General features: G+C 36.9%; 2 protein-coding genes across 4 annotated transcripts in view; one reads left to right on the forward strand and one right to left on the reverse strand.

The window, feature by feature from the left end:
* Window positions 1–1,557: 1,557 nt before the first annotated feature.
* On the reverse strand, window positions 1,558–2,936 carry LOC123866868 (bifunctional peptidase and arginyl-hydroxylase JMJD5). The gene has a single exon (XM_045908609.1). The coding sequence runs from the start codon at window positions 2,786–2,788 to the stop codon at window positions 1,580–1,582; it is 1,209 nt and encodes a 402-aa protein (XP_045764565.1). The 5' UTR covers window positions 2,789–2,936; the 3' UTR covers window positions 1,558–1,579.
* A 444-nt stretch (window positions 2,937–3,380) lies between these two features.
* LOC123866848 (folliculin-interacting protein 2) overlaps window positions 3,381–25,189 on the forward strand; it is a 37,236-nt gene continuing 15,427 nt past the window's right edge. The window contains exons 1-13 of one of the 3 annotated variants that reach the window (XM_045908565.1): window positions 3,383–3,647; window positions 5,660–5,849; window positions 9,893–10,005; window positions 11,375–11,553; window positions 12,872–12,979; window positions 13,692–13,831; window positions 15,970–16,088; window positions 17,121–17,261; window positions 17,832–17,981; window positions 20,637–22,126; window positions 22,759–22,885; window positions 23,431–23,542; window positions 24,018–24,964. In XM_045908565.1, coding sequence (XP_045764521.1) covers window positions 3,571–3,647; window positions 5,660–5,849; window positions 9,893–10,005; window positions 11,375–11,553; window positions 12,872–12,979; window positions 13,692–13,831; window positions 15,970–16,088; window positions 17,121–17,261; window positions 17,832–17,981; window positions 20,637–22,126; window positions 22,759–22,885; window positions 23,431–23,542; window positions 24,018–24,224 — 3,153 coding nt within the window. In that variant the 5' untranslated portion in view covers window positions 3,383–3,570 and the 3' untranslated portion in view covers window positions 24,225–24,964. Of the gene's footprint in view, window positions 3,648–3,897; window positions 4,173–5,659; window positions 5,850–9,892; window positions 10,006–11,374; window positions 11,554–12,871; window positions 12,980–13,691; window positions 13,832–15,969; window positions 16,089–17,120; window positions 17,262–17,831; window positions 17,982–20,636; window positions 22,169–22,758; window positions 22,886–23,430; window positions 23,543–24,017; window positions 24,965–25,189 lie in introns of those variants that run through there. The other 2 variants (XM_045908566.1, XM_045908567.1) reach the window with 2 other exon arrangements.

Below are 25,189 nucleotides of genomic sequence, written 5' to 3' on the forward strand. Positions count from 1 at the left end.
TCTAAGCTCAAACTATGGCAAATCCTTGGATTTTTGGTAAAATCTATGATTTACCAAGTTTTAATGGTAAAAGTCTGAACTGTTTTGTGAGAACCTTTAATTTGGGACTTTTCTTAGCATTCACTCAATGAATCTTCTAGGCTCTACTTCAGATACTTGCAAAAGTACAAATAATAACTTTGCAAAATTCATTGCAAAATCTTATATACTTACTGTACTTTGGACTTTTAAAAGTAAAGTACTTATGTATTTATTTAATCAACTAATTATTTGTAACTTCAAATAAAAAAATAAATCTTTTAAGGGCATAAGTGGCTGTTTGTTTAAAAATAAAATACAAGCAGCCAATTATGAACATTTTTTTTTGTTGTAACATGATGAACAATGGTTTATCTAGAATCTAGATGGTGGGATATAGACTATAACTTGGAAGCGCAGTGCCATGAATTCTTTACAGGCAAAAAGACATTGCTTGACTTATATGAGATAAAATCAAATTCCAGTTATTTCATTCTTATCTCTTTTATATGCAAGTACAAAGATTCTTCCTAAAAGTTTTGTTTTTATTATAATTCAATTCATGTCACTGCAAAATTATTGCACAACCTAAATTACAAAACTATTATTAAATATTCAAAGTAGTTAAATAACATATCTTTTTATTGCTATAGATTCTGTTCATATATTATACAATATATTAAAAATTGTATTAAGTAATAATAATTTGATCTTATAGTGAAAATTAAAAAAAAACAATTGATTGAGTAATTTAACAACTAATAAAATTGCTTTAAAAGCAAAATAAATTATCTTCATTTTATATTAATTAATGAATATTCTGGTATAATTATAAATTTTCAACTGACAACTTTTACAAATTATATTTTAGAACTATGAAGTAGAAATGAATAGGAATATTTTCCATCTAAACACAATGTTATTTCAGTAGCGATCCAGCACTGGATTGGATTGTATTTTGTTATCAAGCAAGCTAAGGCTAAGGGGGCTATTTTAGGGTTCCATATTGGTAGTTTGTCCAACCAGCCAGTCTGTCAAAACCATTTTTTTTTAAATAATAGTAAAGTTAAAATTTAGCAGTGATAGAAATCTATTACAGCTACGTAGAGCCATATGTCAATTTCGAAAAAATAAATAATAAAAATTATGGTACCTCCAGAGCATTAAAGCAAGAGTTGGAATGAAAATTTTTATGAAAAGGTTTATCTCATGAGTGATACCTCATTGAATAGATATTTTAAAGTAATTAATGCAAGCTTTTCAGACAGTTTTTGGAAAGAAAATCATAATTTTTAGCAACCTCCATAGATAGCTGCAGAAACTTTGACTTGAATAATTTACAAGTTGCTATTCATATTAGAATTGTGAGTAAACTTGAAGGTGTGTCATCCAATGTTAAGAGAACTACCACAAACATTTCCAGCACTAGAGGAACTGCCATTGCATTGCTGGCTTTTTAGAAATTTGTTTGTCTATCCTTTGAACCATCCATCTCAAAAATTATTGGAATTATGTGACCACAATATACAATTTTACACAAATTGCATAAAGTGATTAAAGTCTATTCCCACCAAAAACTAACAGAAAAACTGACAGACAGTGATTCTACAAAGTGCCACCACTTAGGTGGGATATACAACATCTGTCCTGGTTTTAACACACAAAAGAAACCTTTAGCCTCTTTGTATTTAGGATGCTTTTCCAAATCTGGCTTACGAGGATCAACTCTCGCTGTGTTGTTCAATAACTCATGCTTATGAGGGTATAAATATTCAGTTTCCTGAGGCGAAAATAGAAAAACTTGTTTCTCACCAACAACTTGAGCCAATAAATTTTTCTTTGGATCATGGTGGAGCGGTGACACTGTACCTTTAGGTCCGTACCAGGCCATGATGTCGATACAGCCATCAGTATCAGAAAAACAACAGTACTCTGGTTCTGTGATATCATTCTTTAATTCTGGTATCTGATCAAAAAGTTGGTACTGAGCAAGGTATCCTGTGGTACTACTAGCAACATATATATGGTTTTTAATAAAATCTTCTATTGTCATTAGCTTCTGTGTCCATTTCGAGTCAGTATAGTCCCTCCCTAATTCGATTGAAACTGTTCTCAATCCTGCTAGTTTGATAAAATAACTTTGGTCCTGCCATTTTGTAAGTGCAGGCCAGTGGTTTATACAATTATCTAGTATCACCGGTTTCTCTGCTAGTATGTGATCTCTAAAGAAATTTTCCATGCTAGGGCAGTCTATTATGTCTAATATATTTAAATTATGTGAATCACTTTTTAATTCATTATCAGTGTTAACCAAATTCCTGGTACTCACGCTTGATTCTTCACAGTCTATTGTTAGCGCTGAATGTAGACTTGTAGCACATACTTGTAGCAGTTTTGGTTCAGCATCAATAGGACAGCCAAACAGTATCCCAAAATCAATTATTCTAAGAGCCTCTTTAATAGTATCATCGGAAAGGTTACCAATGCTCTTCATATGAGCCAAAAGACGTAAATAGGTCGTAATTGTAATTGTTTTTCTCAAAAATAACCTCACTTCTTTCCAATTACCAATGTTAACTTGTTCATACATATAATCAATGATCGCCTGGATTTTCACCGTAGATGTTGAATTGATTAGCTTAGTGTCCTTCAAATGTTGCTCTATCACAGTCTTACAAGTTATGTCTAGCTCAGAAATTTCTGATAGGGCTGAGATCACTTTAGACCTGAATTTGTCAATTTTCTCACGAATATCTTTTATAGTTGACATTATAACAAGCTTCTTTACCACGTCTGTTTTTAAATCTCTATTACATCTTTATTGTTAGATTCAATTTAATTTATTCACAGTATTTATTTGGAAAACGAGCATTATTTTCCAGTTTTCACAGGTTTTCTGGTTTTCACCTTTTGTTTTGACTTTTAATTGACAGCTACGTTCCGTTTCATGTGAGAATTGGAATGAAAATACTTGTTTGACGTTATTTTTTATTGACAGTTAAAATTATTATAAGTATAATAAGTACTTAAAAAAACGAAGCAGTACCTACCCATGTAGTAGGATGGTAGGATGTCAACTATCCTGCATGGCCATGATTATGCATGATGCTTTTCGCGCGTGTAAAGGATCGTTATGAATTCGTGTCAATTGTCTATGGTCAATAGGTACCTACTTATATTATTGATTAAATGAATAATAATTATTTTAAAATGCATTTAAAATCAAATCCACTGAATGTGAGGCTAGTAGTAAAAATCATTACTTTTTTAACTTTTATTAATAAATTTTAAAGCACAGATTACGTGAGGTTCTTGTACGACCTTGACCTTTGTGTAACTGTAAAAGTAAATCGTTGTCTATGGGAAATCATATGACTTTGGCACGTGATCTGTCAAATTAAATTTACGATATTTACAATCAAAAATTTCGAAGTGTTTCCCAAAATGCTTTCCAAAAATCATAATTTCAGATAAGTTTGTTGTTTTGATAATACACTATGATGTCAGCCGACCGAGAGCCTGAGCTTGAGGTGAAATGTTGCGTGTGACATAATGGCATTGTTAAAAAAAATCCTTTCAACTAAGAGAAAACTTAATAATGATTATTGGGGCTCACGAAACAGGGTCAGGTACGTCACAATGAGTGCATATATTGTTCATTATTTTCTATTTCCGTGTGAGTAGAATTACATGGAATTGACGCACGCAGATTTCGGCAGTTCGTAGGGCGGACCATTTAGTGGCGAAGTTAGGATTTGGTGACGCACACGATGCTGGCAGGGCGGCATTACCGTCACCGACTAGCTTCTGCGGGGAAGGCTCGGAGCATGTGATAAGCGGGCGGGCGCGGGGAGAGGCGTGGGCGACTGCCGATCACGTCACTCAGGAAGAGGGGCGACCACTTCAATCAATGTTTACTTGTTATTTACATGCGAGCTGGTACACTCGCACATTCCAACCCACTCGGCCGTTTGTCTCGCGTCTATCGGCCGTCTAAGTGCATTTAAGTGAAACCTCTTTTGTTGTTGCATTTCTGGTACTGTGTGTGCAATGTGCATGTGGCCTTAACGTTTCATTCTTGAACTGTCCTGATTTACATTCTCTGTGAACAGCTGTGCAATATTCAACCAACTATGAAATAAAATGAAATATAGGTAAATGAACAGCTGATATAATCTTATTAGTTAATTTTTAACATTTAAATTGAGAACTCAAATAACTTAGTTACTTTTAGAATGTGTCTCTGATTGAGGTGGTGGTCAGTTTAATGTGGTTAAAAGCAGTCCAATACTATGATACCTAATAAAGAAAACAAGTGGGACAGTTATTAATCAATTAACATGAGCCTTATCCTAAAGATAGCAGTAATTTTGTTAAGTATATTGGGAAATAAATAAATTATGTGGTTATGTGGTTCAGTTAATTTCAATCCATATAGGAAATTTCAAAAGTTAGCACTTTCAGTTACAGTCTACAGTTACAAGACTGTAAGTGTGAAAAACATGTGACTGTAACAATGTGAAGAGAAAGTTTTTGTGTAATGGGTATTATATTATAATCTATAAATTGCACATTGAATTTATAGATTATAATATAATGCCCATTATATAATGTGACCATTGCTTTGGAATAGCGATTGTGAGTAAGCTTAAATGAGCAAAACTACATTATATTCAAATCATAATCAATAATGATTAACAGTTTTGATTAGATTGCAGCCAAAATTTATAGCCATAAACTACTCTGTTATCTGCTGTCTTCCTGATTCTTATTTTAATAAAGTGGCACTTTTGAATACTTACTTAAGTATTTAAAATTATTATCATATTGTACACCATATATCTATTTGATAATTCATAGTTTTTATATTTGCGATTCCACATAGTTAAACAAGACAATATATTGTAACATTTTTTGAAACAGAATAAGCAATTGTAATAATTTCCCAAAATGGTTATAAACCCTAAGTCTTTCTCATTCTGATAAGAGACCTGTGCTAGAGTGGGCTAGTGATAGGCTGTTCACAATGAGATGAATACAAACAAGAATTATATCACATGTTAATGATACTCAACACCTGTGATTGTTCCCAGGTGTTAAGTATCATTAACATGTGATACTTAACCTGAACCTGAACTTCTGTGCCTGAACTTCAAGGCATGGAAGAAAGCTTAAAGCTGAAATAAATCTAGACCACCAATGTTGGCCACTTGTTTAGTTTCTGGCTTGAGATTATGTTGCTTGATGAGCAACAATGTTGCTGAAACTGTTTCTAATACAGTCTACACAAGCAATCTCCAAACTAAATATAATTGGCAGGTCTAAATCTAGTGCTTTAGGCAGAAAGTATTATGAAAGGGATTTCAATATTCGACCATCAAAAGGAGTACAATTGTACCTACTTTGAATAAATGATTTTGACTTTGTCTTTGACTTTGAATATAATGAATACAGTTTTAGATCTCATTCGTCATTTTATATGTACATATGTGTCAATCTCAACTGTCATGTCAAAAGTGCAATTTTAGTTGTTAATTTAAAGGCGAACTATACTTTTGACATCTGAACTTAAAAATAATTAGGTAATGTGAAATTTTGATGCCAATCACAGTTATTTAATAAAGCTTTTTTTTGTCATCAGGTCTTCTGAGATAGCTTTAGAGCAAGTACGATTGCTTCTGTACAAAGAGTGTGATAGAAGAGGAAGAAAAGTTTTGTTTGATTCATCAACTATTGAAAGAGTGCCTGCATCCAAAAATGATAAGCCAGACTTCGGAGACAAGGGCAAGGTCCCCTGCATTGTGGAGGTTACAGAAGGATTTACGTATATTGTAAGTAGAAACTTTTTTTTATTTTATTATTTCAGCTTAATACCAATGCTCGTAATTTAATTGAATTTCACGCAAGCGAGGGTGAAATTACTCATAACTTTTTTGGGCTTTTATGTAATGAAAATGTTATTTGAGATTTCACTAAAGGATTTCTCAAGGACCACTCTCTATACACCACCCTTAGGCCATTACTAACCACTGGTTGGATGAAAAATACATTAAGCATATCGGGCCCCGATCAGTCTGGGGTGCTTGGGTCGTGAGTCACATCATACTTGTGAACATGGAACTGTGTGCCGCTAAGTAACTGTTACATGGCATACCTCTTCCAGGTTACCCCATTATCACTTTAAATTGTATCGGCATTTACCACCGTGAGATCGCAGTCAAGGGCTAAATAGTCCTCGAAAAGAAAAATTAATTATACTACATCGTTAACATCATCATCAACCTGTCGCCGCGGCTCACTACTGAGCACGGATATCCTGCCAGAATGAGAGACCATAGTACACTATGCTGGCCAAGTGCGGATTAGCAGATTATACACACCTTTGAGAACATTATTGAGAACTCTCAGTTCACCGTTAACGTAAGTGATATTATTTGCTTAAAATGAACATAGCTCCGAAAAGTTGGATACGCAAGCGTGGATCGAACGCCAGACCCCCCCGAATAGAATAGAATAGATTTTTATTTAAATAAACTTTGACAAGTGCTTTTGAATCGTCAAATAATTTACCACTGGTTCGGAATGCCGTTCCTGCCGAGAAGAACCAGCAAGAAACTCGGCGGTTGCTCTTTTCAATTGTTCAATTTACAATAATATTTATAATAATATTAATAATAATAAGAAGCCGAACGCTTCAACCACTAGGCTAACACCGCTTCATTCTTTTATTTGATGTAGGTATAATTTTCATATCGATAAAGGTAAGTATAATAGGTACATAGGTACTAGGTAGGTACGTTATCAAACGTAACTGTAACAATTTATAAATAACGCAACAATTGAGCCATCACGAGGATTCCTATTCACAGTTTATTCGCACTGGGATGCTATATTTAGACCACTTTATACGTTAGCCTTTTTGATTACAATCGAGGCGGCAAGTGGCTCTAACGATCTGTACATCGTGGGACTGTAATTTTAGAATAGATCTAATTAACATCATTTATTTTAGTTTTCTCGTGCGAGTATCAATTTATTTCCCGGAGATGTCAGATAATCAAGGGTAATCGGGTAACAAAGATTTCCTAAATACGTCAATAATTTATCGTATAAAGAGGTGTGCGTTTGCTATAAGGCATATCAGTCTACCACAGCGATGGTTGGTAAGGTTGAAAGACTAATTAATCACAATTCAAAATCGGAGGGACACTCCAATCGAACGAAGTGTTACCTATATCTATACTAATAAATAAAATTGGGGTGTCTGTCTGTAATTTCGAAATAACTACCACATATTAAGGTCATATGGTTATTTGAACGATACCATAACTGAATCACACGTTTTTAAAATTTTTGTCTGTCTGTCTGTCTGTCTGTCTGTCTGTTTGAAAAGGCTAATCTTCGGAACGGCTGAACCGATTTTAACGGGATTGTGAAATACAAGTAGAGGATTGACCAGGGTGTAACATAGGCTACTTTTTTAACCGACTTTCAAGAAGGGAGTTGATTTTTTCTACCTATGTACACCGAAATCTCCGAGATTTCTGAACCGATTTGCGTCATTTCTTTTTTAATCGATAGAGGAACTTTGCGACATTGTTTCATAAAAACTTTGGATTCCAACTCCTCAATCCTGATGCTGCAGGGGATCTGACCAATCCACGCGGGCGAAGCTGCGGGCATCAGCTAGTTTATAATAATATAATGAAAACAGCGGATACTAATAAAAATAAATGGATATCCTATCATGACTCATGAGACTTTCGGATCGTTGCGGTAATAGAAAGTGAGTTTCAGTGAATACTGACAAAATATGTAGTACCTACCTACTTAGAAATACGAGTACGTAGCACAAGATGCATAGCCTAGATATCTAATTTAAAAAAAATGCTTGTGCTTGACGGCTAATATCGATATGATAATACTCTATGATACTACCGGGTAGTCTCTACGTATCGGTATAGCATACCGGTTTAGAAGCTACCATTAGATTTTGAACAAAGCAACTATACTCTATAAGTAAAGCAAAAAATAAAGTCAAATCATTAGAACATTGACGGTAGACCCCATACTCAGTTCAGATACAAAGGTCACTTGCGTAGTCCTAAAGTCTCGTGATGTCATTAAAACGGGCTTTTAAATCTATCTTTAGAACGACTGTTAAAGGTGTGTGTTATTTGATATGGACCGGTTCCTAAATCATTAAGATCACACTACTCACGAATCACGTGACACGAAAAGTTGAGAAGCGACTCGAACAGCGATCTTTTCTATACTAATATTATAAAGAGGAAACCTTTGTATTTTTGTATGTTTGTATTGAATAGGCTCAAAAACTACTGGACCGATTTCAAAATTTCTTTTACCATTACTTAGAGGGATTCTTCCGAATCCGTATAGGCTATATTTTATCCCGGAAAATAGAAAAAATAAATGTCCACCCGTGCGAAGCCGGGGCGGGTCGCTAGTAGTTGGATAAAATAATTTAAAGTAGCGTAGGAGTAAGTATGTGCCCTGTACCTGACACATAGTATCTACGTAGGTACCTACACTATAGAGTATCGAGTCAAATCAAATAACTTATTTCTTGTGTGGTGTACTTAATCCTCTTTAAGTACCTATCACATAAGCGTCGTATCATATAAATCTATACAATACAGGCTAAAGATTACCATCGCCGGAAAGGAACTCGGCACTTGTAGTTACTCTTTTCAGATAGCAAAAATTACAATCACTCCTTATCTAATACCTACTAAAAATAAAGGGGAACCATTTGTTTGTAATCGATAAACTCTGAAACTACTGAACCAATTTTAAAATTCTTTCACGTTAGAAAGGTACTTTATCCACACTTTTCATAATTGTAGGTAAACGGGAAGTACCCTATAAGTTTTCTTGACAGATATGACAGACGGACAGACAGACAGACAACGAAGTAATCTTACAAGGGTTCCTTTTTCCTTTTGAGGTACGGAACCCTAAAAAGACCGAAGGCAAGTCCAAATCTCTATGACAAATATGGTTGCTATTTAATTTATTTAACACCTTTTATCATGTCTCACGTCATAGTTAACAATTAGCACCCTAGAAATAACATTCCGAGTATTTATAGCATGCCGACCACAAAAATACGCTTCCCCTGTTGACACTTTCTATTACTACACTAGCAGTCGGTGCTAATTCGATTACTACATAATTTCTATAGTAAAATAGATATATAAAAATAATATATTTATACTTATGTCTAAAAGTAATGCTTGGTTCTTTGTAGCCGTGATAGGCCACCTATTCGCCCCTAATAGGTTCCACTTCTAAGGCTGAGATCTGATTCAGTTAAAATGAGACAGATTTATGCCAGCGATATAACGCTGTCTCGTTTTAACAGTGTCTTAAGTCTAAGCTAAGTCAAAGTGCGCTCTATAAATCTCAACCTAAGTTTTCGGAGTTATGTGCATTTCAGCAGTTAAATATCACTTGCTTTTACAGTGAAGAAAAAATCGTTAGAAATATTGCATGCCTGAGTGTTCTCCATAATATGTTATATATGCTAGGTAGCTATGTAAATTCTGCCAATCCGCACTTGGCCATCGTAGTAGACAGTGGCGTGCAGCTCATAGAGGTATAGAAGTACTGCCTACCCTAGTTGTAATAAATCAACACTTATTTTCCATTATGACCTGCCACAACATAAGTTCATAACTACCTTAATACTTACCCTGCCTTTCAACCCAGTGCACGCCACTGGTAGTAGACTATGGTCTAAAGCCTTCTCATTCTGAGAGGAGACCCGCGTTCAGTAGGGAACCAGCAATGGGTTGATGATGATGCATTTAAATAATTTAATTAAGTACCTATTATAATTTTTTCCGCGCAGTATAAAGGTGAAGCGGGCGATGCAAGCGTGCTCGGTGAGATGATATTCGGTGCTGTCGCCATGAACTGCAAGAGCGTTTCATTGAAGATCCACATTATGAACGACCCGAAAAGGTAACTAAATACTGAACAGGTTTATTTATTTGAAACCAACTGTAGGTACATACGCCATATTATGGATCTGAGACATGGTCGTTAACTATAATATGGGTCTCATAATAAGAAAGCTTGAAGTCACTCGCGGGCGATGGAGAGAGCTATGCTTGGAGTTTCTCTACGTGCTCAAATCAGAAATGAGGAGATCCGTAGGAGAACCAGAGTGACTGATACAGCTAAACGGGTTGCGAAGTTGAAGTGGTAATGGGTAGGCACATAATTGGAAAAAATTGATGGACGTTGCGGTCCCTACTCTCAAAGTACTAGAATGGCACCGGAAAGCGCAGCATTGGATGAGCTCTCACTAGGCGAACAGAGGACAGACAACGAAACGAGTAAGAATTGGTAGGTGTAGAATTCAATTTATCCATGGTTTGATACATGTTTCATATAATATGTAAACAAAACAATTTACAATTTAACATTGAATAGCTTAACGTACAACAATGTTTCCGCACGGAAGCGACTCGTACTAGATTTTACTTGATCGCAATAATTAAACTCTTGTCTTAGATAAGCATATGAGCGTATTTAAATACATTAATTAACAGTAAGTAACATTAACACATAAGAAAACAATGATGCAGATTTTTGCGTACATTTTCATTGGTACATTTGTACTAAGATAGACAGTCCAATTTTCGAACCCATAATGTAATGCCTGGCTAAAATTAGAGATCTTTGAAAAAGCTGTGACTAAGATGTCGTGGGAAACCCGTCAGACAAAGCTTTTTACGCAATGTATACCAAATTTTCTGTCTCGCTCACCCATAATATGGCCAATGAGACGCGCTACCACAGAACATATCCTAGGAGGTGTTCTGTGCGCGCTACCCAGCCAAAAGGTGCATTTCATCGTCGCGTCCATTGGTTCGTTATAATGTTTTTGTGTCATTTAGGTTTCCACCCAAAATGCCTCGCTACAAAGATTAATTAATATCCATGGATAAAAATTCAATAGGCAAGGAGCCTTTTTGCCTTCAATTCTACCTTCCAGCACTAACCTTGGGGATAAGAATTGGGCTCCTCTCTGTAAATGTCCAAAGAAAGCGAGCTTCCTTCGCATGATGGCGGCCATGAGTTCTCTCTCTTTTTGTTCCAATTCCAGTACATTAGCGTTCGACGCAAAAACCTGCTTTTACTCGTAGTATGGAGAAGTTGATCTTACATTTTGTTTAAGTTAAAGCTTCCTTCGCATGATGGTGGGCATGAGTTCTCTCTTTGTGTACCAATTGCAGTACAGTATTTATTATTTATTTATTTACCTTAGCGTTCGGCGCAAGAACCTGCTTTTAGTATGGAGAAATTGATCTTACATTTTGTTTAGGTTAATGTGCACAAAACTGTTCAGCGTGCCTCGATCGCGGCAGATCAGTCCAGGCGATAGAAAGATCACTGAAGCCAAGAGCAACGGCGACTTGAATAGCGGTTCCAAACCTTTGAGCGTGCCTCAGTTGAATGAGGAGGGAGTGTCGTTGAGCTTCTCGATGGATAGAGGAGACTCTGGTAAGTTTTCTTAAAATAAATTACTGTAAGGAGAAGAATACATACGCTAATTACTGTAAGGAGAATAACAAATCACGCACACGTTGGTTCTGGTACAATGGTACACACACAATGGTATGGTTGTTATGAGCGCAACTAAATTTTAGTGTATTCACATCTTTTTCTTATCCATGTAAAAATATTAGATAGACAAACCTAATTTAATTTAGAACTGTCAAACCTTGTGACTTTAGGTTCCAGTCGTAAGCCTATTGTTTTTGTAGAGTGCACTAAAATTTAGTCTTTAAAAATCTAAAATTCATTTTCCGTCCTTTTTTAGCAATATTAAAAAGAAAGAGATAGAGATACTTTAAATTTGATTTAGAGAAAGAAAACAGAATCGACGCCAATGTTTCCCATGTGGAACCTTTTTCATACCTAATTTTAGCATTAATTTTAGACCTGTCAGTTCTCTTGATAAAACTACTATTGGTAAACTGGCTATTACTACACTAGGAATAAAAGAAAATTCGGGTATATCTGGAAATTTTACTATAGAAACCTAATTAAGACATTAGATTCTTCCCGTATTACGAGTTGCATAAAGTTACGATCGTTTTACGGCGAGAAGATTAGAATTTACTGTTACCTTGACTCTGTTGATTTGTCCGAGCGTTAGACCGTTCGCTCACGTGACGCATACGAAAGTTGACTCATAGTCTCATACATATTCGCTAATACAATTCATACTAAGTATCATTTTATTGTTAACATAGATGGCTTGCACCCCGGGACCGGATTTAGGTTAGTTTTGTCCCGGAAAATCAAAGAGTTCCCACGGGATTAAAAAATCTAAATCCACGTGAATGATGTCGCTTGTCGCTTAAACGAGATAGCTTGCATCCTGAGACGTGCTACTTTTTAACCCGGAAAATCAAAGAGTTCCCACGGGATTTTTAAAAAGCCCAAATCCATGCGGATGAAGTCGCAGACTTCTTCGTCGTAACATTCTTACCAGAGTGGTCGTGGTCGTCACGAAATGACGTTTTTGGGGCAGATTTTATGCGCCTCACGAGTATTCGCCACTTCTCCCTGCTGGCCGATAGCCTCGTACACTCGGCTAGGAATCACCCACAACAGACTCGATTTGTTCCAGAGGGCGACCATCCTCGCCCTCTGGTACCCTCCACCTTGCCATGCACTACAAGGCCCTCAGTGGAGTCACTCTCACGCCGAGAAACGCCCGAAAAAATTTTGTACATGACTCTGCATGCATCATCTCGTAATTCTATACTTGCTCTTTTTTGGTGCAATTGTTTTAGGAAGTATCGTTTTGCAGGGTTTTGCGGGGAACAATCATCGTACAGCAGTGTTGGCTCCACGTGCGACTATTTCTCAATGTTCGACACTTGGGAACACAACTCACCTGATGATTACTGCGTTTATAGTAAGTACCTATTGATATTGAATACATTTGATTTTGAGAAATCACGTGAAAAGCTTTTTCATTATATATAACACTTGCTACCTTACTTTGAAGTAGATTTTCGTACACACAGAGCCATCAACCTCAGCTAAGACGCTAGAGTGTGCGAGCGACAATATCACATTGTTATGAATTAGAAAGGGACAAACATCTGGTTAAATTAATGCAGCAAACGGCTGTAAGTGTGAAAATTGGAAAATCAATAACCTTTCGTAAAAGGATTGTGAAACATTCTACAATATAATTTTATTAATGTAGCGAAAAAAATTAAAAAATCTTGTCATTTGAAAAGTTCACAATATATTGCATATAAAACATACTATATATGACTGCCGACTGGCGCTAGTGGTCAACGAATGTTACGTAAATAAGCCACTCGGAGTCAATGCCGTGTCGTAAGTGGGGCATTGACCCGAGTTTTGAACGCGATACACTGCGGGTTTGAAAAATACTAAATCACTTAAACTACAAAATAAGACAAATGGTTATTGGCATTGGATTGTGTTTAGGTAGTTAATAATGACCTTAAATGTTTGCTAGCGTCCTGGTTAAACCTTGTTATATCAGTCTACATATTTACGCGAACTTAAGAGCAATATGTCCAACAGTGGACGTCTATCGGTTGGCAATGATGAAGTGCAATATAACATTAATAGGCGTCTGACTTCCTCAGCGCCGAGCCAGCTCAGCTGCTCAAGCGGCGGCAGTTGGCGGCGTCGGACCTTCCACAGCATGGCCACGAGGTTCGACTTCACTTCCAGCAGCTCCTTGCAAGTACCCACCTCTGCTACCATGTCCAGCTCGGATTCACAGGTAAGAAACCCTTAGAACGAGCTTGAAAATCTCGACAACGTTGACCATTTTCGAGAATCGTAATTCGTAACATTATAATCTCAGAGTAAAAATCACGTTAGTATATTTCTAATATCAAAATCTAAATATCTGTTTAGAATGTTAGTGTATTTTATATGAATTGGTATGTAATTAGGTATTTTTTTATGAGCTAATGAGCTATCAAACCCGATCTTGAGTCTTTCTCATCTTCCTTTCACGCCCGGGCCTTCACCACCTTAGTTGTCGTCGTTCCATCATGCTGTTTGCAAAGTTTGGTCTGCCCATTGCTAACATAACATAATATGGGTTAGGCTAAGACAGTGCCCTTGGATTGATTCATTTCGATCTTATTTCTAAAGGATATTCTAGCCCTCTCCATAGCTTACTGAGCGATTTTGTATTTGTGAATAAAGGCCAATTGTCAGGCCTAACTGTTGCTCGGGCGTTTTGGGTAAAAGTTGGTAATGAGTAATCAGCCCTTTGCTGTAAACTGGTTTGTTTACACACCCTTATCTGTCTCCGACGCGTTATATCACATGAGTGGCCGGCAGAGTCATGTGATCGTTTATCGGTGCAGCGTACATAATTACAATCATTATTATGTCACGGTCGTCGTTGTAAATTGTAATCAGTCGCACTCTATTCAAATAAGCTTACTAATAAAGCTTGATAGCTTTATTATATTAGACGGAATATTATTGTAGTAATATTGTAAAGCCGTTAGGACGCGATTATACCTGTATAAGTTTTACTCACGTAAGTAGCTTACGTAATTAATTAACAACAAATTTACTACGGTAAATGTACTTATAAGTGTTTACATTAGTGTCGTAAGTTAGTCGTGTAAGTTGATTACGCGAGTAACTTACAGGTGTATATGCGGCCTTACACCAAAAAATTGGTTCCTAGTCATTTTGCTTTATACGTCAACTCATTTCGCCACACTCACTGATTTGAATGATGGATATACCAACGTCTAATGTGATGACTTATGTTTGCACAGCAAATATTTGGATTATTTGGATAGCTCATGACTAACGGAATTGACTGACGCAAAACTTATAGTTTAATAGATCCTTTAGATGTCCAGTGCTGAACTTATTAATTTTGTATGGATTTCCTTTCTCTATAGGTCTTGCTCAGCTTGTATGCAGCGGCTTCTCGCGATTCGTTTAATGTCATCTGTCCAGATCTAATAGGGGGTCAACCAAAACTGCGTATTTCTAGTCCTTGGGTCATGAGCTATGTGACCCGCCCATTGCCACTTCCCAACTCGTTGACTTAACTGGCAAGCTATACAGACTTTGGCAATGACAGGCTAGTTACGTTTCTTCCTAGTTCCTCTATTAGTATAATTGCCGTTTTGTTCAAAGTGGTAAAAAGCCGGTCAGGAGCGAATCGGTTTCGCATGCGAAGAGTTTGTTTTTTCTGATTCGTTCTTTTCTTGCATTTTACTTTAAAATATTAGATAGTTTTGGGAATGGGGTTTGTAAAGAGAACTTTAGAATTTATTTGTTAGTTTATTGCGACGTGCTCCGAGTATCAATTAAAACTTTGTCACTTTTAAACAAGGTTAAAGGCGTATCCGTTGTTTCTGTTTTCAACTTTTCCGACATGTGACCTGCGTCCTAGAAATAGTGATAATTGCAATAATTAGCGATGATAATTTGCATAGCAAATTGCAATTAGACATATCTCGAGGTTAGAAATTTATTTACTTGAACAAGGTAAATACTTAATGACAAACAACTTAACTGCCGTAATCATAAAGTAACTAATTGCGAAATAAAATAAATTTTTGCTGATGCTGATTTTATCTGATAGGAAGAAAATAAATCAATACCGCGTTTAATGAGTTAGGCTGAGATCTAAAGAGCGCACTTTGCTCCGACTTAAGACAGTGTTAAAACGAGACGGTGTTATATAGCTGGCATAAACCTGTCCTCTTTTAACTGAATCTTAAGTCTGAGCAAAGTCAAAGTACGCCCTATAGATCTCAAAGGTAGTCCGTGAGTTAGGACTTGTCTTTTATATGCAGCCTAAAAAGATACGGCTATTGAAATTCCCCGAGCACAGAAGTCACAGAAGAGGTGAATACGTAAATGTTTTGTTCACAGTTCTACAGCAACAACTCTACCAGCGGTACGACGGACAGTCTGACGAGCTCCTCGCTCACAACCAGGAGAGGCAAGCTCGGGCTCGCTTTGCTCATCAGTGTAGCTGAATCTGCTGACATGTGAGTGTAGATGTTACTTGAGTTATTCTTAATAATGTGTATGTATCCCAGCAATTTTTTTAATTTACAGGTAGGTTCATAAGAAATAACTAAAGTCAAGTTTATTTCAATATGTTTTTATGATATTAAAACCCCTGGAATTCTCCTCCTTAAACCCTTAAAAGTTATAAAAAAAATCGAGGTATCTTGGACACAAAATATTTACTGACGAAATTATCATATATACCTACCTATGGCTGTACGTCCTACGTACACGTTCATACTCGTACATTATACTATGGCATAAATTACTTATGTTTATTGACGATATTTAAATAAACTTTTCGCGTTGGTACCTAAATAGTCAATTTCAAAAGTAATTCGAAACCTGATACCTTCCTATACAATCCGTATTTTTTTAGATTGTTATGCCAAGTCATTGCTGCACATAAGAATGATATCATACATGTCTTTATTAGCACTAAAACGGTTATTATTATTGACTTATAAATAGATTTCTGTCTAGTGACTTAACGAGTTGAGAAATTTTATTGTTTCTTGTCAGTTATATGACTTTACTATTCTTAAGTAGGTATATGATCATCATCATTATCACCCAATAGACGTCCACAGTTGGACATAGGTGTCTTTTAGGGACCTCCGCACGTCACGGTCTTGTGCCGCTTAAATCCAACGGCTCCTAGCGACTGATTTAATATCGTCTGTCCACCTGGCGCTTTCCGGTGTGAGGTCGCCATTCTAGCAATTTGGGACCCCAATGTCTATCGGTTTTTCGAACTATGCGCTCCCATTGCCACTTCAGCTTCACAAACAGTTGAGCTATGTCAGTTACTCTGGTTCTCCTACAGATCTCCTCTTTTCTGATTTGATCACATAGATAAACTCCAAGTATAGCTCTCTCCATCGCCCGCTGAGTGACTCTGAGCTTTCTTATGAGGCCTATAGTTAGCGATAGGATATAGACTATCGGCGGCCGGTGATGAATTGAGATGATGAAGAAGATGATGCTGATGATTCTTCACTTTGTCCTAGGGATCTAGTGCGTCGCTGCATGGAGCACTCACCGCAGCTGCAAGCGCTGGTGTGTCGCTTGCGACTCGCCGCGCTCGCCGCGGGGGTAGGCAATGCCTTTGTGTCTACACTGCATAGGGCTACAGAGGACGCGGCGAGATGGTAAGTTACAAGATAAACAAAGATTCATTCTCACTTCATGAAAGTCCATTGGGAAGGGTGGTCAAACAATTTAAAAAAAGATCCATTTTTTTTTTGGAGGAAACTTATCAGTGAGTCACTATCTTAGAAAACCAACAATTGGCATATTTGTGTCTGTTCAGGACTTTATATTCAATTCAGATAAGTAGATTAAATATTTCAACATAAATTTAAATGGATTTAACATTAGTTTTCTTGAGTTTTTTTTAATCTTTTGATGATCTGGCGCAAAGCCAAGGTAGTTGTCAAATTACTTGATAGACAGAATCTAAAAACTTTTATGTTGATACTCGTAAATCTTGCAAATCAAAACTAGACGTTTACAACCTCTTTTGAATGTATTCGTATGCTTGTAACTGTTATTTTTGCCGAGAATAAATCAACAGAAACTTATGAACTGGAGATAAAAATATAATTTGAAAGTTTATATTGTACTAAATGATGCCCGCGCATTCGTCCGCTTGAATTTAGGGATTTTCTCTTCAAGGTTTTTCTGCTAGAGAAAACTTTATCTGGTTTCTCCAATTTCAGGTTGTCAGACCTGATGTTCGGGCCGCGGCTACATTCGATGTGGTTGGACCTGGTCACCAGCGAACCAGACCATACCAATAAGATTGCGAGCACCTTGCTCAGTGACCTCAGCCTTGTGTTAACTGTCGGGGACACCAAAAACACTAATTTGTGAGTATCATTACTCTCTATCTCTAGTCGTATTCCTCATTACTGAGGGTCGTGACCCCTTTCCATTAATCCTATAATGGTAGAAGTTCTCTTGGGTTCTTAAGTGGGTTCCCAGATCTTTCCGCATACAACTCAACTAAGAGAACGAAACGACTCTTAGGATAATTTACAGGTATTATCAGATGTTACTGATAATAACCGGGACCGACGGCTTAACGTGCTCTGTGAGGCACGCAGGAAACGAAAAGGCTAAAGTCGGACCTCTGAAGTCGGTCACCCATCCAGTTACCGACTTGGGTCAACGTTGCTTAACAATCACAATCGATTGATATGCGTTGTCACAACTAGGCCACACGCCCCTCGTATCATCATTATCAAGTAGTTAAGTTTTGCTGAATTGGACTAAGTTCTGCGACTGATCACTCTCCAGTCGTGTCAGATTGCCGTCCTATCATACAACGAAAGTGAGGTAACAAAGTGCACCTGAGTTAGCGCAGACACTTTATCACTAATTAGGCCACGTCTCAAATTCGATCAGGAAAACATTTAACATACCTATTGTATCAATTATATTTCGTCAAAAACAATTTATAAGAAACGCGTTAACTCGATACCCCCAATAACACAATGCACGTGATGTGGGCAGGTGATAAAAATATTTCGTTTCGTTTATAACATGTGCCGTTAATCGAATGACGTATTTATTTTAGTACCAGTTCTCAAGTCCCGGCATTAAACGGAATCACATGATTTTAAGGCAAAGACTGCGCATATTATTGTACAAATAATTTTTTCGCACTCTAAAATACATATAAAGTGGTGCTAATTCGATTCTATTCAAAACTCTAAACTGACAGATCTAAAATTAAAAGTAGCCTATATCCTTCCTCCAGATGTGAGCTACCTCTGTACCGAGTTTTGTCAAAATCGGTTTATCAGATTGGCCACAAAAAGCTAGCAGACATACAGACTTCTTAATACTTTCACATTAATAATATTAGGATGGATAGAATGAGAAAATGCGGTACTGGTGCCAACTGTTAATTAAATAAATGTAACAGGTCCAAGCTCTTTTTCTATAAAGGTGGCACTAGCAATCTTTTTTTGAAACATCGCAAAGAGGATAACATTACGATTGGACTTCTATATTTTGCCAAAAAGTTGATAGTTTTTGCACAAACTAGATTTTTTCCATAAGATGTAAATCCCAGATAAATCTCCATAGTAAAACAAACTATATCAAAAAAATTATCCTAATTTTTGGCTGCCTTAAAATTTTAAATGACTGATTCGAAAATGTGTTGTCGTTTCAAGAATGTACAATTTACCTATTTGCTACAAAATAATAGAACAGTTAAGAAAATTAAAGAAAGACTGAAAATTCCGAAGACATCGCCCTCTTATTAATCGTTTTAAGACAACCATTAATCCGCTTCTAAGACATTAGATATTTTTCTGACACTTACTTGGCTCATATCCAACACTTTCGGCATATGTCTTAGGATCACGGCAGACTAGACGGATAATTTTTTGCACAGAAAATTAAATATCGCTCTTATCTATATTAAATAAAGTTGAAAATGGCATCTGAAGATTTTACGTCGACGTTTTCCAGAGTAAATTATCGCTTGTGAACTTTATTAGAACTAGATAAGGACTATATTTAATTGGCAACAGTTGAAAAATTCCGCCGAATCTGCAGTAACCCTTGGTCTCTATTACATTCTAAAATGACAAACAAAGTTGTCTTTGGACGTACTGATAATTACTGACATGTGTGAATGAAATCAGTCAAGTGCAATAGTTTATTTTTGGTATATGTATTTCGGTAGTTATTTTTACGTGGTCTTTACGCGTTTTTCACGTGACCGGCGAAAAACGACGTTCAATGGATTGACGCGGTTGGTCGTGTACTATTAGTTTGAATTAGTTGTGTAACCTATGTGGGTGTAGGTACAACGTACATTTGTACAAATGATATCTATTCTTAGAGCTATGATAATTTGGAGACATTAGGGCCTGTTTCGCAACTTCCAATAAACTTTATATAAGGAATTTTGACGTCATGACAGTTTTTGTACTGGGAATCTGTCTAAAAGACTTTATCCGTTGGATAAAGTTTATCTGGTGGTCATGAAACAGGTTCTTTTAGTTTTATTTGGTTCAGTTTTATAATTTCTCAGTTACATAAAAAATATATTGAATGTCATTATTTAACAACTGGTAAAGGCAAATAAATGTGTGTAGAGTAAGAAATGTTTTATTAGGCAGGTACTTATGTAAAAAGTAGCAATAAAATTGCTCGCCAGAAATGTCCGTCTGGTCTGAAACGTATAATCATATAATAAGGTGTTGTCATATGTCTCGCTCTATGAAATGAATGCCGGCGAATTTTTCAGTATGGATTTGAGATTTTTTATCAAATCCTGTGAGAACTCTTTATTTTTCCGGGATAAAAAGTTAGTAAGCTTAGGTCACTGTACCAGGTTTTCAACTATATCTATGCATATATTTCCGTCGATCCGTCAATTTGCTTCGAATTGAAGGACATGCCAAATAACAAATACAAACACTTTTAATATATGGTATTAATAGATATTACATCTAATCTTGTATTGAGGGATGAAAAGTACATTTTTAACTGTATTGTTTCAGTTTTATCAGCACACTCCTCACGTACGTCCTCACACATCACCTCGGCTGGGTCACTACAGTCAGCCCCTACGACACAGTAGAAGATCAGCAAAGCATGCAAGACCTGACGGAATCGCGGCGTCCATACAACGCTCTATGGGCACAGCTCACAGATCTATGCGGCAGTGTTGGCTTCCCGCCACGGTCCGCCAGAACCATCATCACAGGAACAAAAAACATAAACTTCATAAACAAACTACTCGCCGTGTTAACGTACTTCATACGCTGTGGTGACGTCAAGAAAAACGATTTCAAGTATCAAGACTGTGTGCTCAGTGACGTTAAAGTTGTGAAAGTGAATAAACAAAACTCAGAGTCGGGCAGGACCGCAAAACGTTTAGAAGTGAAAGAGTGTTTAAGAGATAGTCTAAGAGTGCCCTCGTTCAATAGGAGCAGCGGCAGTAGTGTCAGTACGTTAGTAGCGAGTGAAGGTGGTCTGAAAAAGTCCACGACGCTCGCGGATTTAAGTCAAAAGCTCTCTAGTTCAGAATTCGCGGTAGATAGTACGAGTGGTGAACAGTTCAAACCGTTAAGGCGGCAACCTACGATGATGATTTCGTTGAAGGATTCCTCAGATTCCGGTTCTAATTTATCGACGTCGGAGGAAAGTGATAAAGTTTTGTTCGTGCTTGGCGATGATGAAAAACTGGTGGGATTAAAGAACAAGTCGAATGGAGGGAAGTGCGTAAAGAAATCTTCTAAGGTCCACAACGAGCCGGTCAACTTGGAAACCACTGAGGAAGTTGAAGTCACCACAACCGTAGATGAGAAAGAAAAGTCGTCGAGAAGCACTGATAGTCCGTCGAAGTGCTGCGCCCAAACACTGCAACATTCCAAGCCAATAAAACATTCCGGTTTTAAGTTCGAGTTCGATAAGTATCCGCAGATAGTCACTAATTATATGAAGAGTAAAAACTTAGAAATTTTAGATAGGCACTATATCGGTAAGCCGGGGAATTTGAAGCTGGACAACTTCCAGTTCGATCCCACTTTCGTTCCGCCGATACAGGAGGAAAGATGTGAGACTTGTTACAAATGCCAGTTAATGGAGTCTATGTTGCAAACGCCTACAAACGCGTCCGAAATGGAGTATATGAACGATATGCCGCGACAGACTGAACCACAATTCGCGAAAGAGTCCATAGTAACGGAACCAGAACAACGCGAAATGTCACCAAAAACGTTTGTTAGGAAACGGAAGGAGAACACAGTTATAGTGAATGTTAGTAAAGATAAAAGTGCTTGTGTGTCAAAGGATGTTTGTACGTTTAGTATAAAGGTAGAGGGAGCGAGTGCGGTGAATAAGAACGATAAGTTGGAAGTGAAGCAAGTGATAGAGTTCCCGTTGCCGCGAATGCGTACGCAGTTGCGCACGCAAGCGCGCTCCGGATATGACGTCACGCTTCTCGGCGGCGTCACAAACCACTATGTACCTGATTTAGTTTTACAAGGTGAGCATGTACTTAGTTTACTTAGCATGATTTAAGACCAATGTATAGTTATTTACGGCGCTTGAATTCTAATTATTTTTACACTCTTGTACATTATTGTATTTATAATTCATGTAATATAATATTGGATGCTGCCCGTGAATTCATTCGCGCGTACTTAGGTTAGAAATCACGTGGAAGCTCTTTGATTTTGCGGGATAAAAAGTATCCTATCCATTCCCAGGATGCAAGCTATGTCCTTGCCAACTTGTGTCCGTTTAGGGGTAAAATGTTAATAAAATGACAGGTTGCTTTCACATAATATGTACATTGTAAATCCTAGGTTCTTTTATTTGCACTTAGAAGATGTCCTATGAAAAGAATCGCGCGACATCTTCAGCACTGCGCGAGCTGAATTGCACTTTATTGCGTCGAACCAAAGTTACTATTTTATTTTAATGTTTTTGCGGAGTGATCCTTCTATACCTCAAAGATACTATTAAGTATTCTTTGGTTAAGGTAAAATTTCATTTACATAACTCTGACTTGTGCAAATTAATTTTCTTTCATTGACGGTGTATGTTTAATGGTAAACCTAACGTTACTTGTCATGTAACTGGCCGTTAGTTTGAGGAAAGTTTAATTTGTCACAGGAACGTTAGAAAAGCCCAGCACCTGGGAAGCAGAGCTGAGACGAGATTTGGACTTATCTTCGTACCTGCACAAGAGTGCGGACGCGACCGTGCAGTCTGTCGCTATTGTTGGAGACACTAATGCGTGGTTAGTAACCTTAATTTTTATACTTTCGGTAAAAAGCAAAAATGTTTTATACTTTCGTCCAGCTGATCTGTCTGCTGGTCACAGCCATTTAAAAACAAACTGAATAAGGCTGAATTTTATCATAGTTATGGAATCCTTTTGAAAAAAAACTATTCTGCCGCTTACTATACAGAACCATATTAAAAATTTTAAAAAGAAAAATCAGGGTACCCGTCCCATTAAAATTTTGAAAAAAAAAAATAATAATATCAGAGCTTATCATGAAAAGCGTGAATTGAAAAAATACTTTGGTTTACTCTTTCAAGTGATAGGTGACTTGTTACATAAGTATTTTAAAATCAATAAAAGATTTCTTGACAAAGTTTTGAAACAAAAAAACTACCCTTTAAGAAAAAGTGATCACTAAAGTATACTATAATTTTGTAGACTAGTGCTTGGCTGCAACAACTAGCATAGCATTGACCAGTTTCGTGTAGATATGTTTGTATTGAGTATAACTACTCAAGAGTAAGAGTTGTCTTCAAAATGGGTCCTTGTTACTATAGGGAGGTGCGACTGATCGGTCGCGGTTGCGGTAGCGGCGGGCTGTCGCCGCTGGTGGGCGGGATGTTGGACGCTCTGACCGCCATGCGCAGGGCCCGCATACCGCCGCAGCAGGTAACTATCCCCTATACCTTGTTACTATCTCTATTTGTGATCCTCCCTAGTTTATTTATTTATTTACTTTATTGCTTAATAACTATGACACAAAGTTCTACTTATTACTCACTAGTTCTGATTAGGTCAGATTAGGATGAACTCCATCCGACTAGGTCCACCGGGCAACGAGGCGAAACAACCCAGCAACATCTTTCATTTTTTAACAATTCAGTTAAAATTTTGACCTCGCTCTTAGTTGTAATTAAAACAGCTGTTGGGAGTTAAACCTCATACGGTTTAGTACATACGTCAAAGTAGGATGTGAATAAAAGAAAAAAAAACAGTTTATTTTGTCAAAGGAAAAATATGGTTTTACTATAAGCGAAAATTACTTATTTAAATATTATAACAACCGCAAACCTTGCCTTATCACAATTCACACATGTTATTTGATTTTCTTTAAACTTACCATAGTATTCTTCGTTCCTTACAGTGTCTTTTGTACCTGGAGAGCAAGCTCCGTGAATTCTGCGTGCTATCCAAAACGTTAGCCGACATGTTGATGTCCACTGATTTTTGCGACATCGCGACGTTGACTCAGTCCCTCAACATCGACGTTAACGACGTACCACTGCTGCTAGCCATCGCCACCACACACACACCGCAAGTCACGAGAAGATACGGTATCAGCTATAGGTAATGTAGAACGTAGGCCGCTCCAAAATGTAAACACATATCTATTCTACAGGGTTATATTAGAATGCTAGCAAAAAAAAAGACAGGTCATTATAGTACTGCTAAGAAAAACGCGATTAAAGAAAACCTGTATTTTTAAAGTTCGCAAATAAAACATTCGACTGACGCTAGAGGACAAGAACCTTGCGTAGATAGGTGCCGCAGAGTCAATGCCACGTCGTAGGCGGGGTATTGACCCCTAGTTTTGTACGCAATACATTGTGGGTTTTAAATCACCAAAACTAAAAGTATAAGGCATATAGTTATTGGTATTGAATTGTATTCAGGTAGCATAAAAAAGCGCTAAGTTTTCGCTAGCGTTCTAATTACACCATGTATAGTATAAGGGCCTGTACAGACGAGGGACTATTGTCTGTGGAGGACAAAAGTCCCTCATCTTTTAGTACGGACTATTAGTCCATCGTGTGCATTAAGCCGTGCAGTTCTTAGTGACCCATTTTTGTCCCCCGCGGACAATAGTCCGTCGTTTGCGCAAGCCATAATAGTGTCTATTACACTGAATATTCTAATCTATCTATTCTGATTACTTTATATCGGACACTGTTATGGGTACCATTGGATATAAGTTGTATGGTATTATCTATGTGCAAATTCCAACCTATTTTTTAATAATGTAAAACTATATTTGAGGGCAATCATTATAAAAAAAAAATGCTATTGGTTGTTAACTATATTACATTGAATTTTAAAGTATTATTTTTTATAATATTCCATCCACTAGCCAAATATTATGTAATAAATAGGTTTAATGCTACAATTTACAAATACTTTTATAAAGGCCAGTACAGAACTTTGCAAATAACAATGTTGCTAAGTAACTTATTGATAGATTACAGCTGATAGATTGGGTATTAATTTTGCCCTTATGTAAAAATGAAATAAAAATTGAGATTATTTTATAAGAGGACT

Source organism: Maniola jurtina, chromosome 7 (genome assembly GCF_905333055.1).
Source record: "Maniola jurtina chromosome 7, ilManJurt1.1, whole genome shotgun sequence".
Lineage (NCBI taxonomy): Eukaryota > Metazoa > Arthropoda > Insecta > Lepidoptera > Nymphalidae > Maniola > Maniola jurtina.

Excerpts from the sequence above, each read along its gene's own strand:
- LOC123866868 (XM_045908609.1), bottom strand. The coding sequence starts at position 2,788 with ATGTCAACTATAAAAGATATTCGTGAGAAAATTGACAAATTCAGGTCT.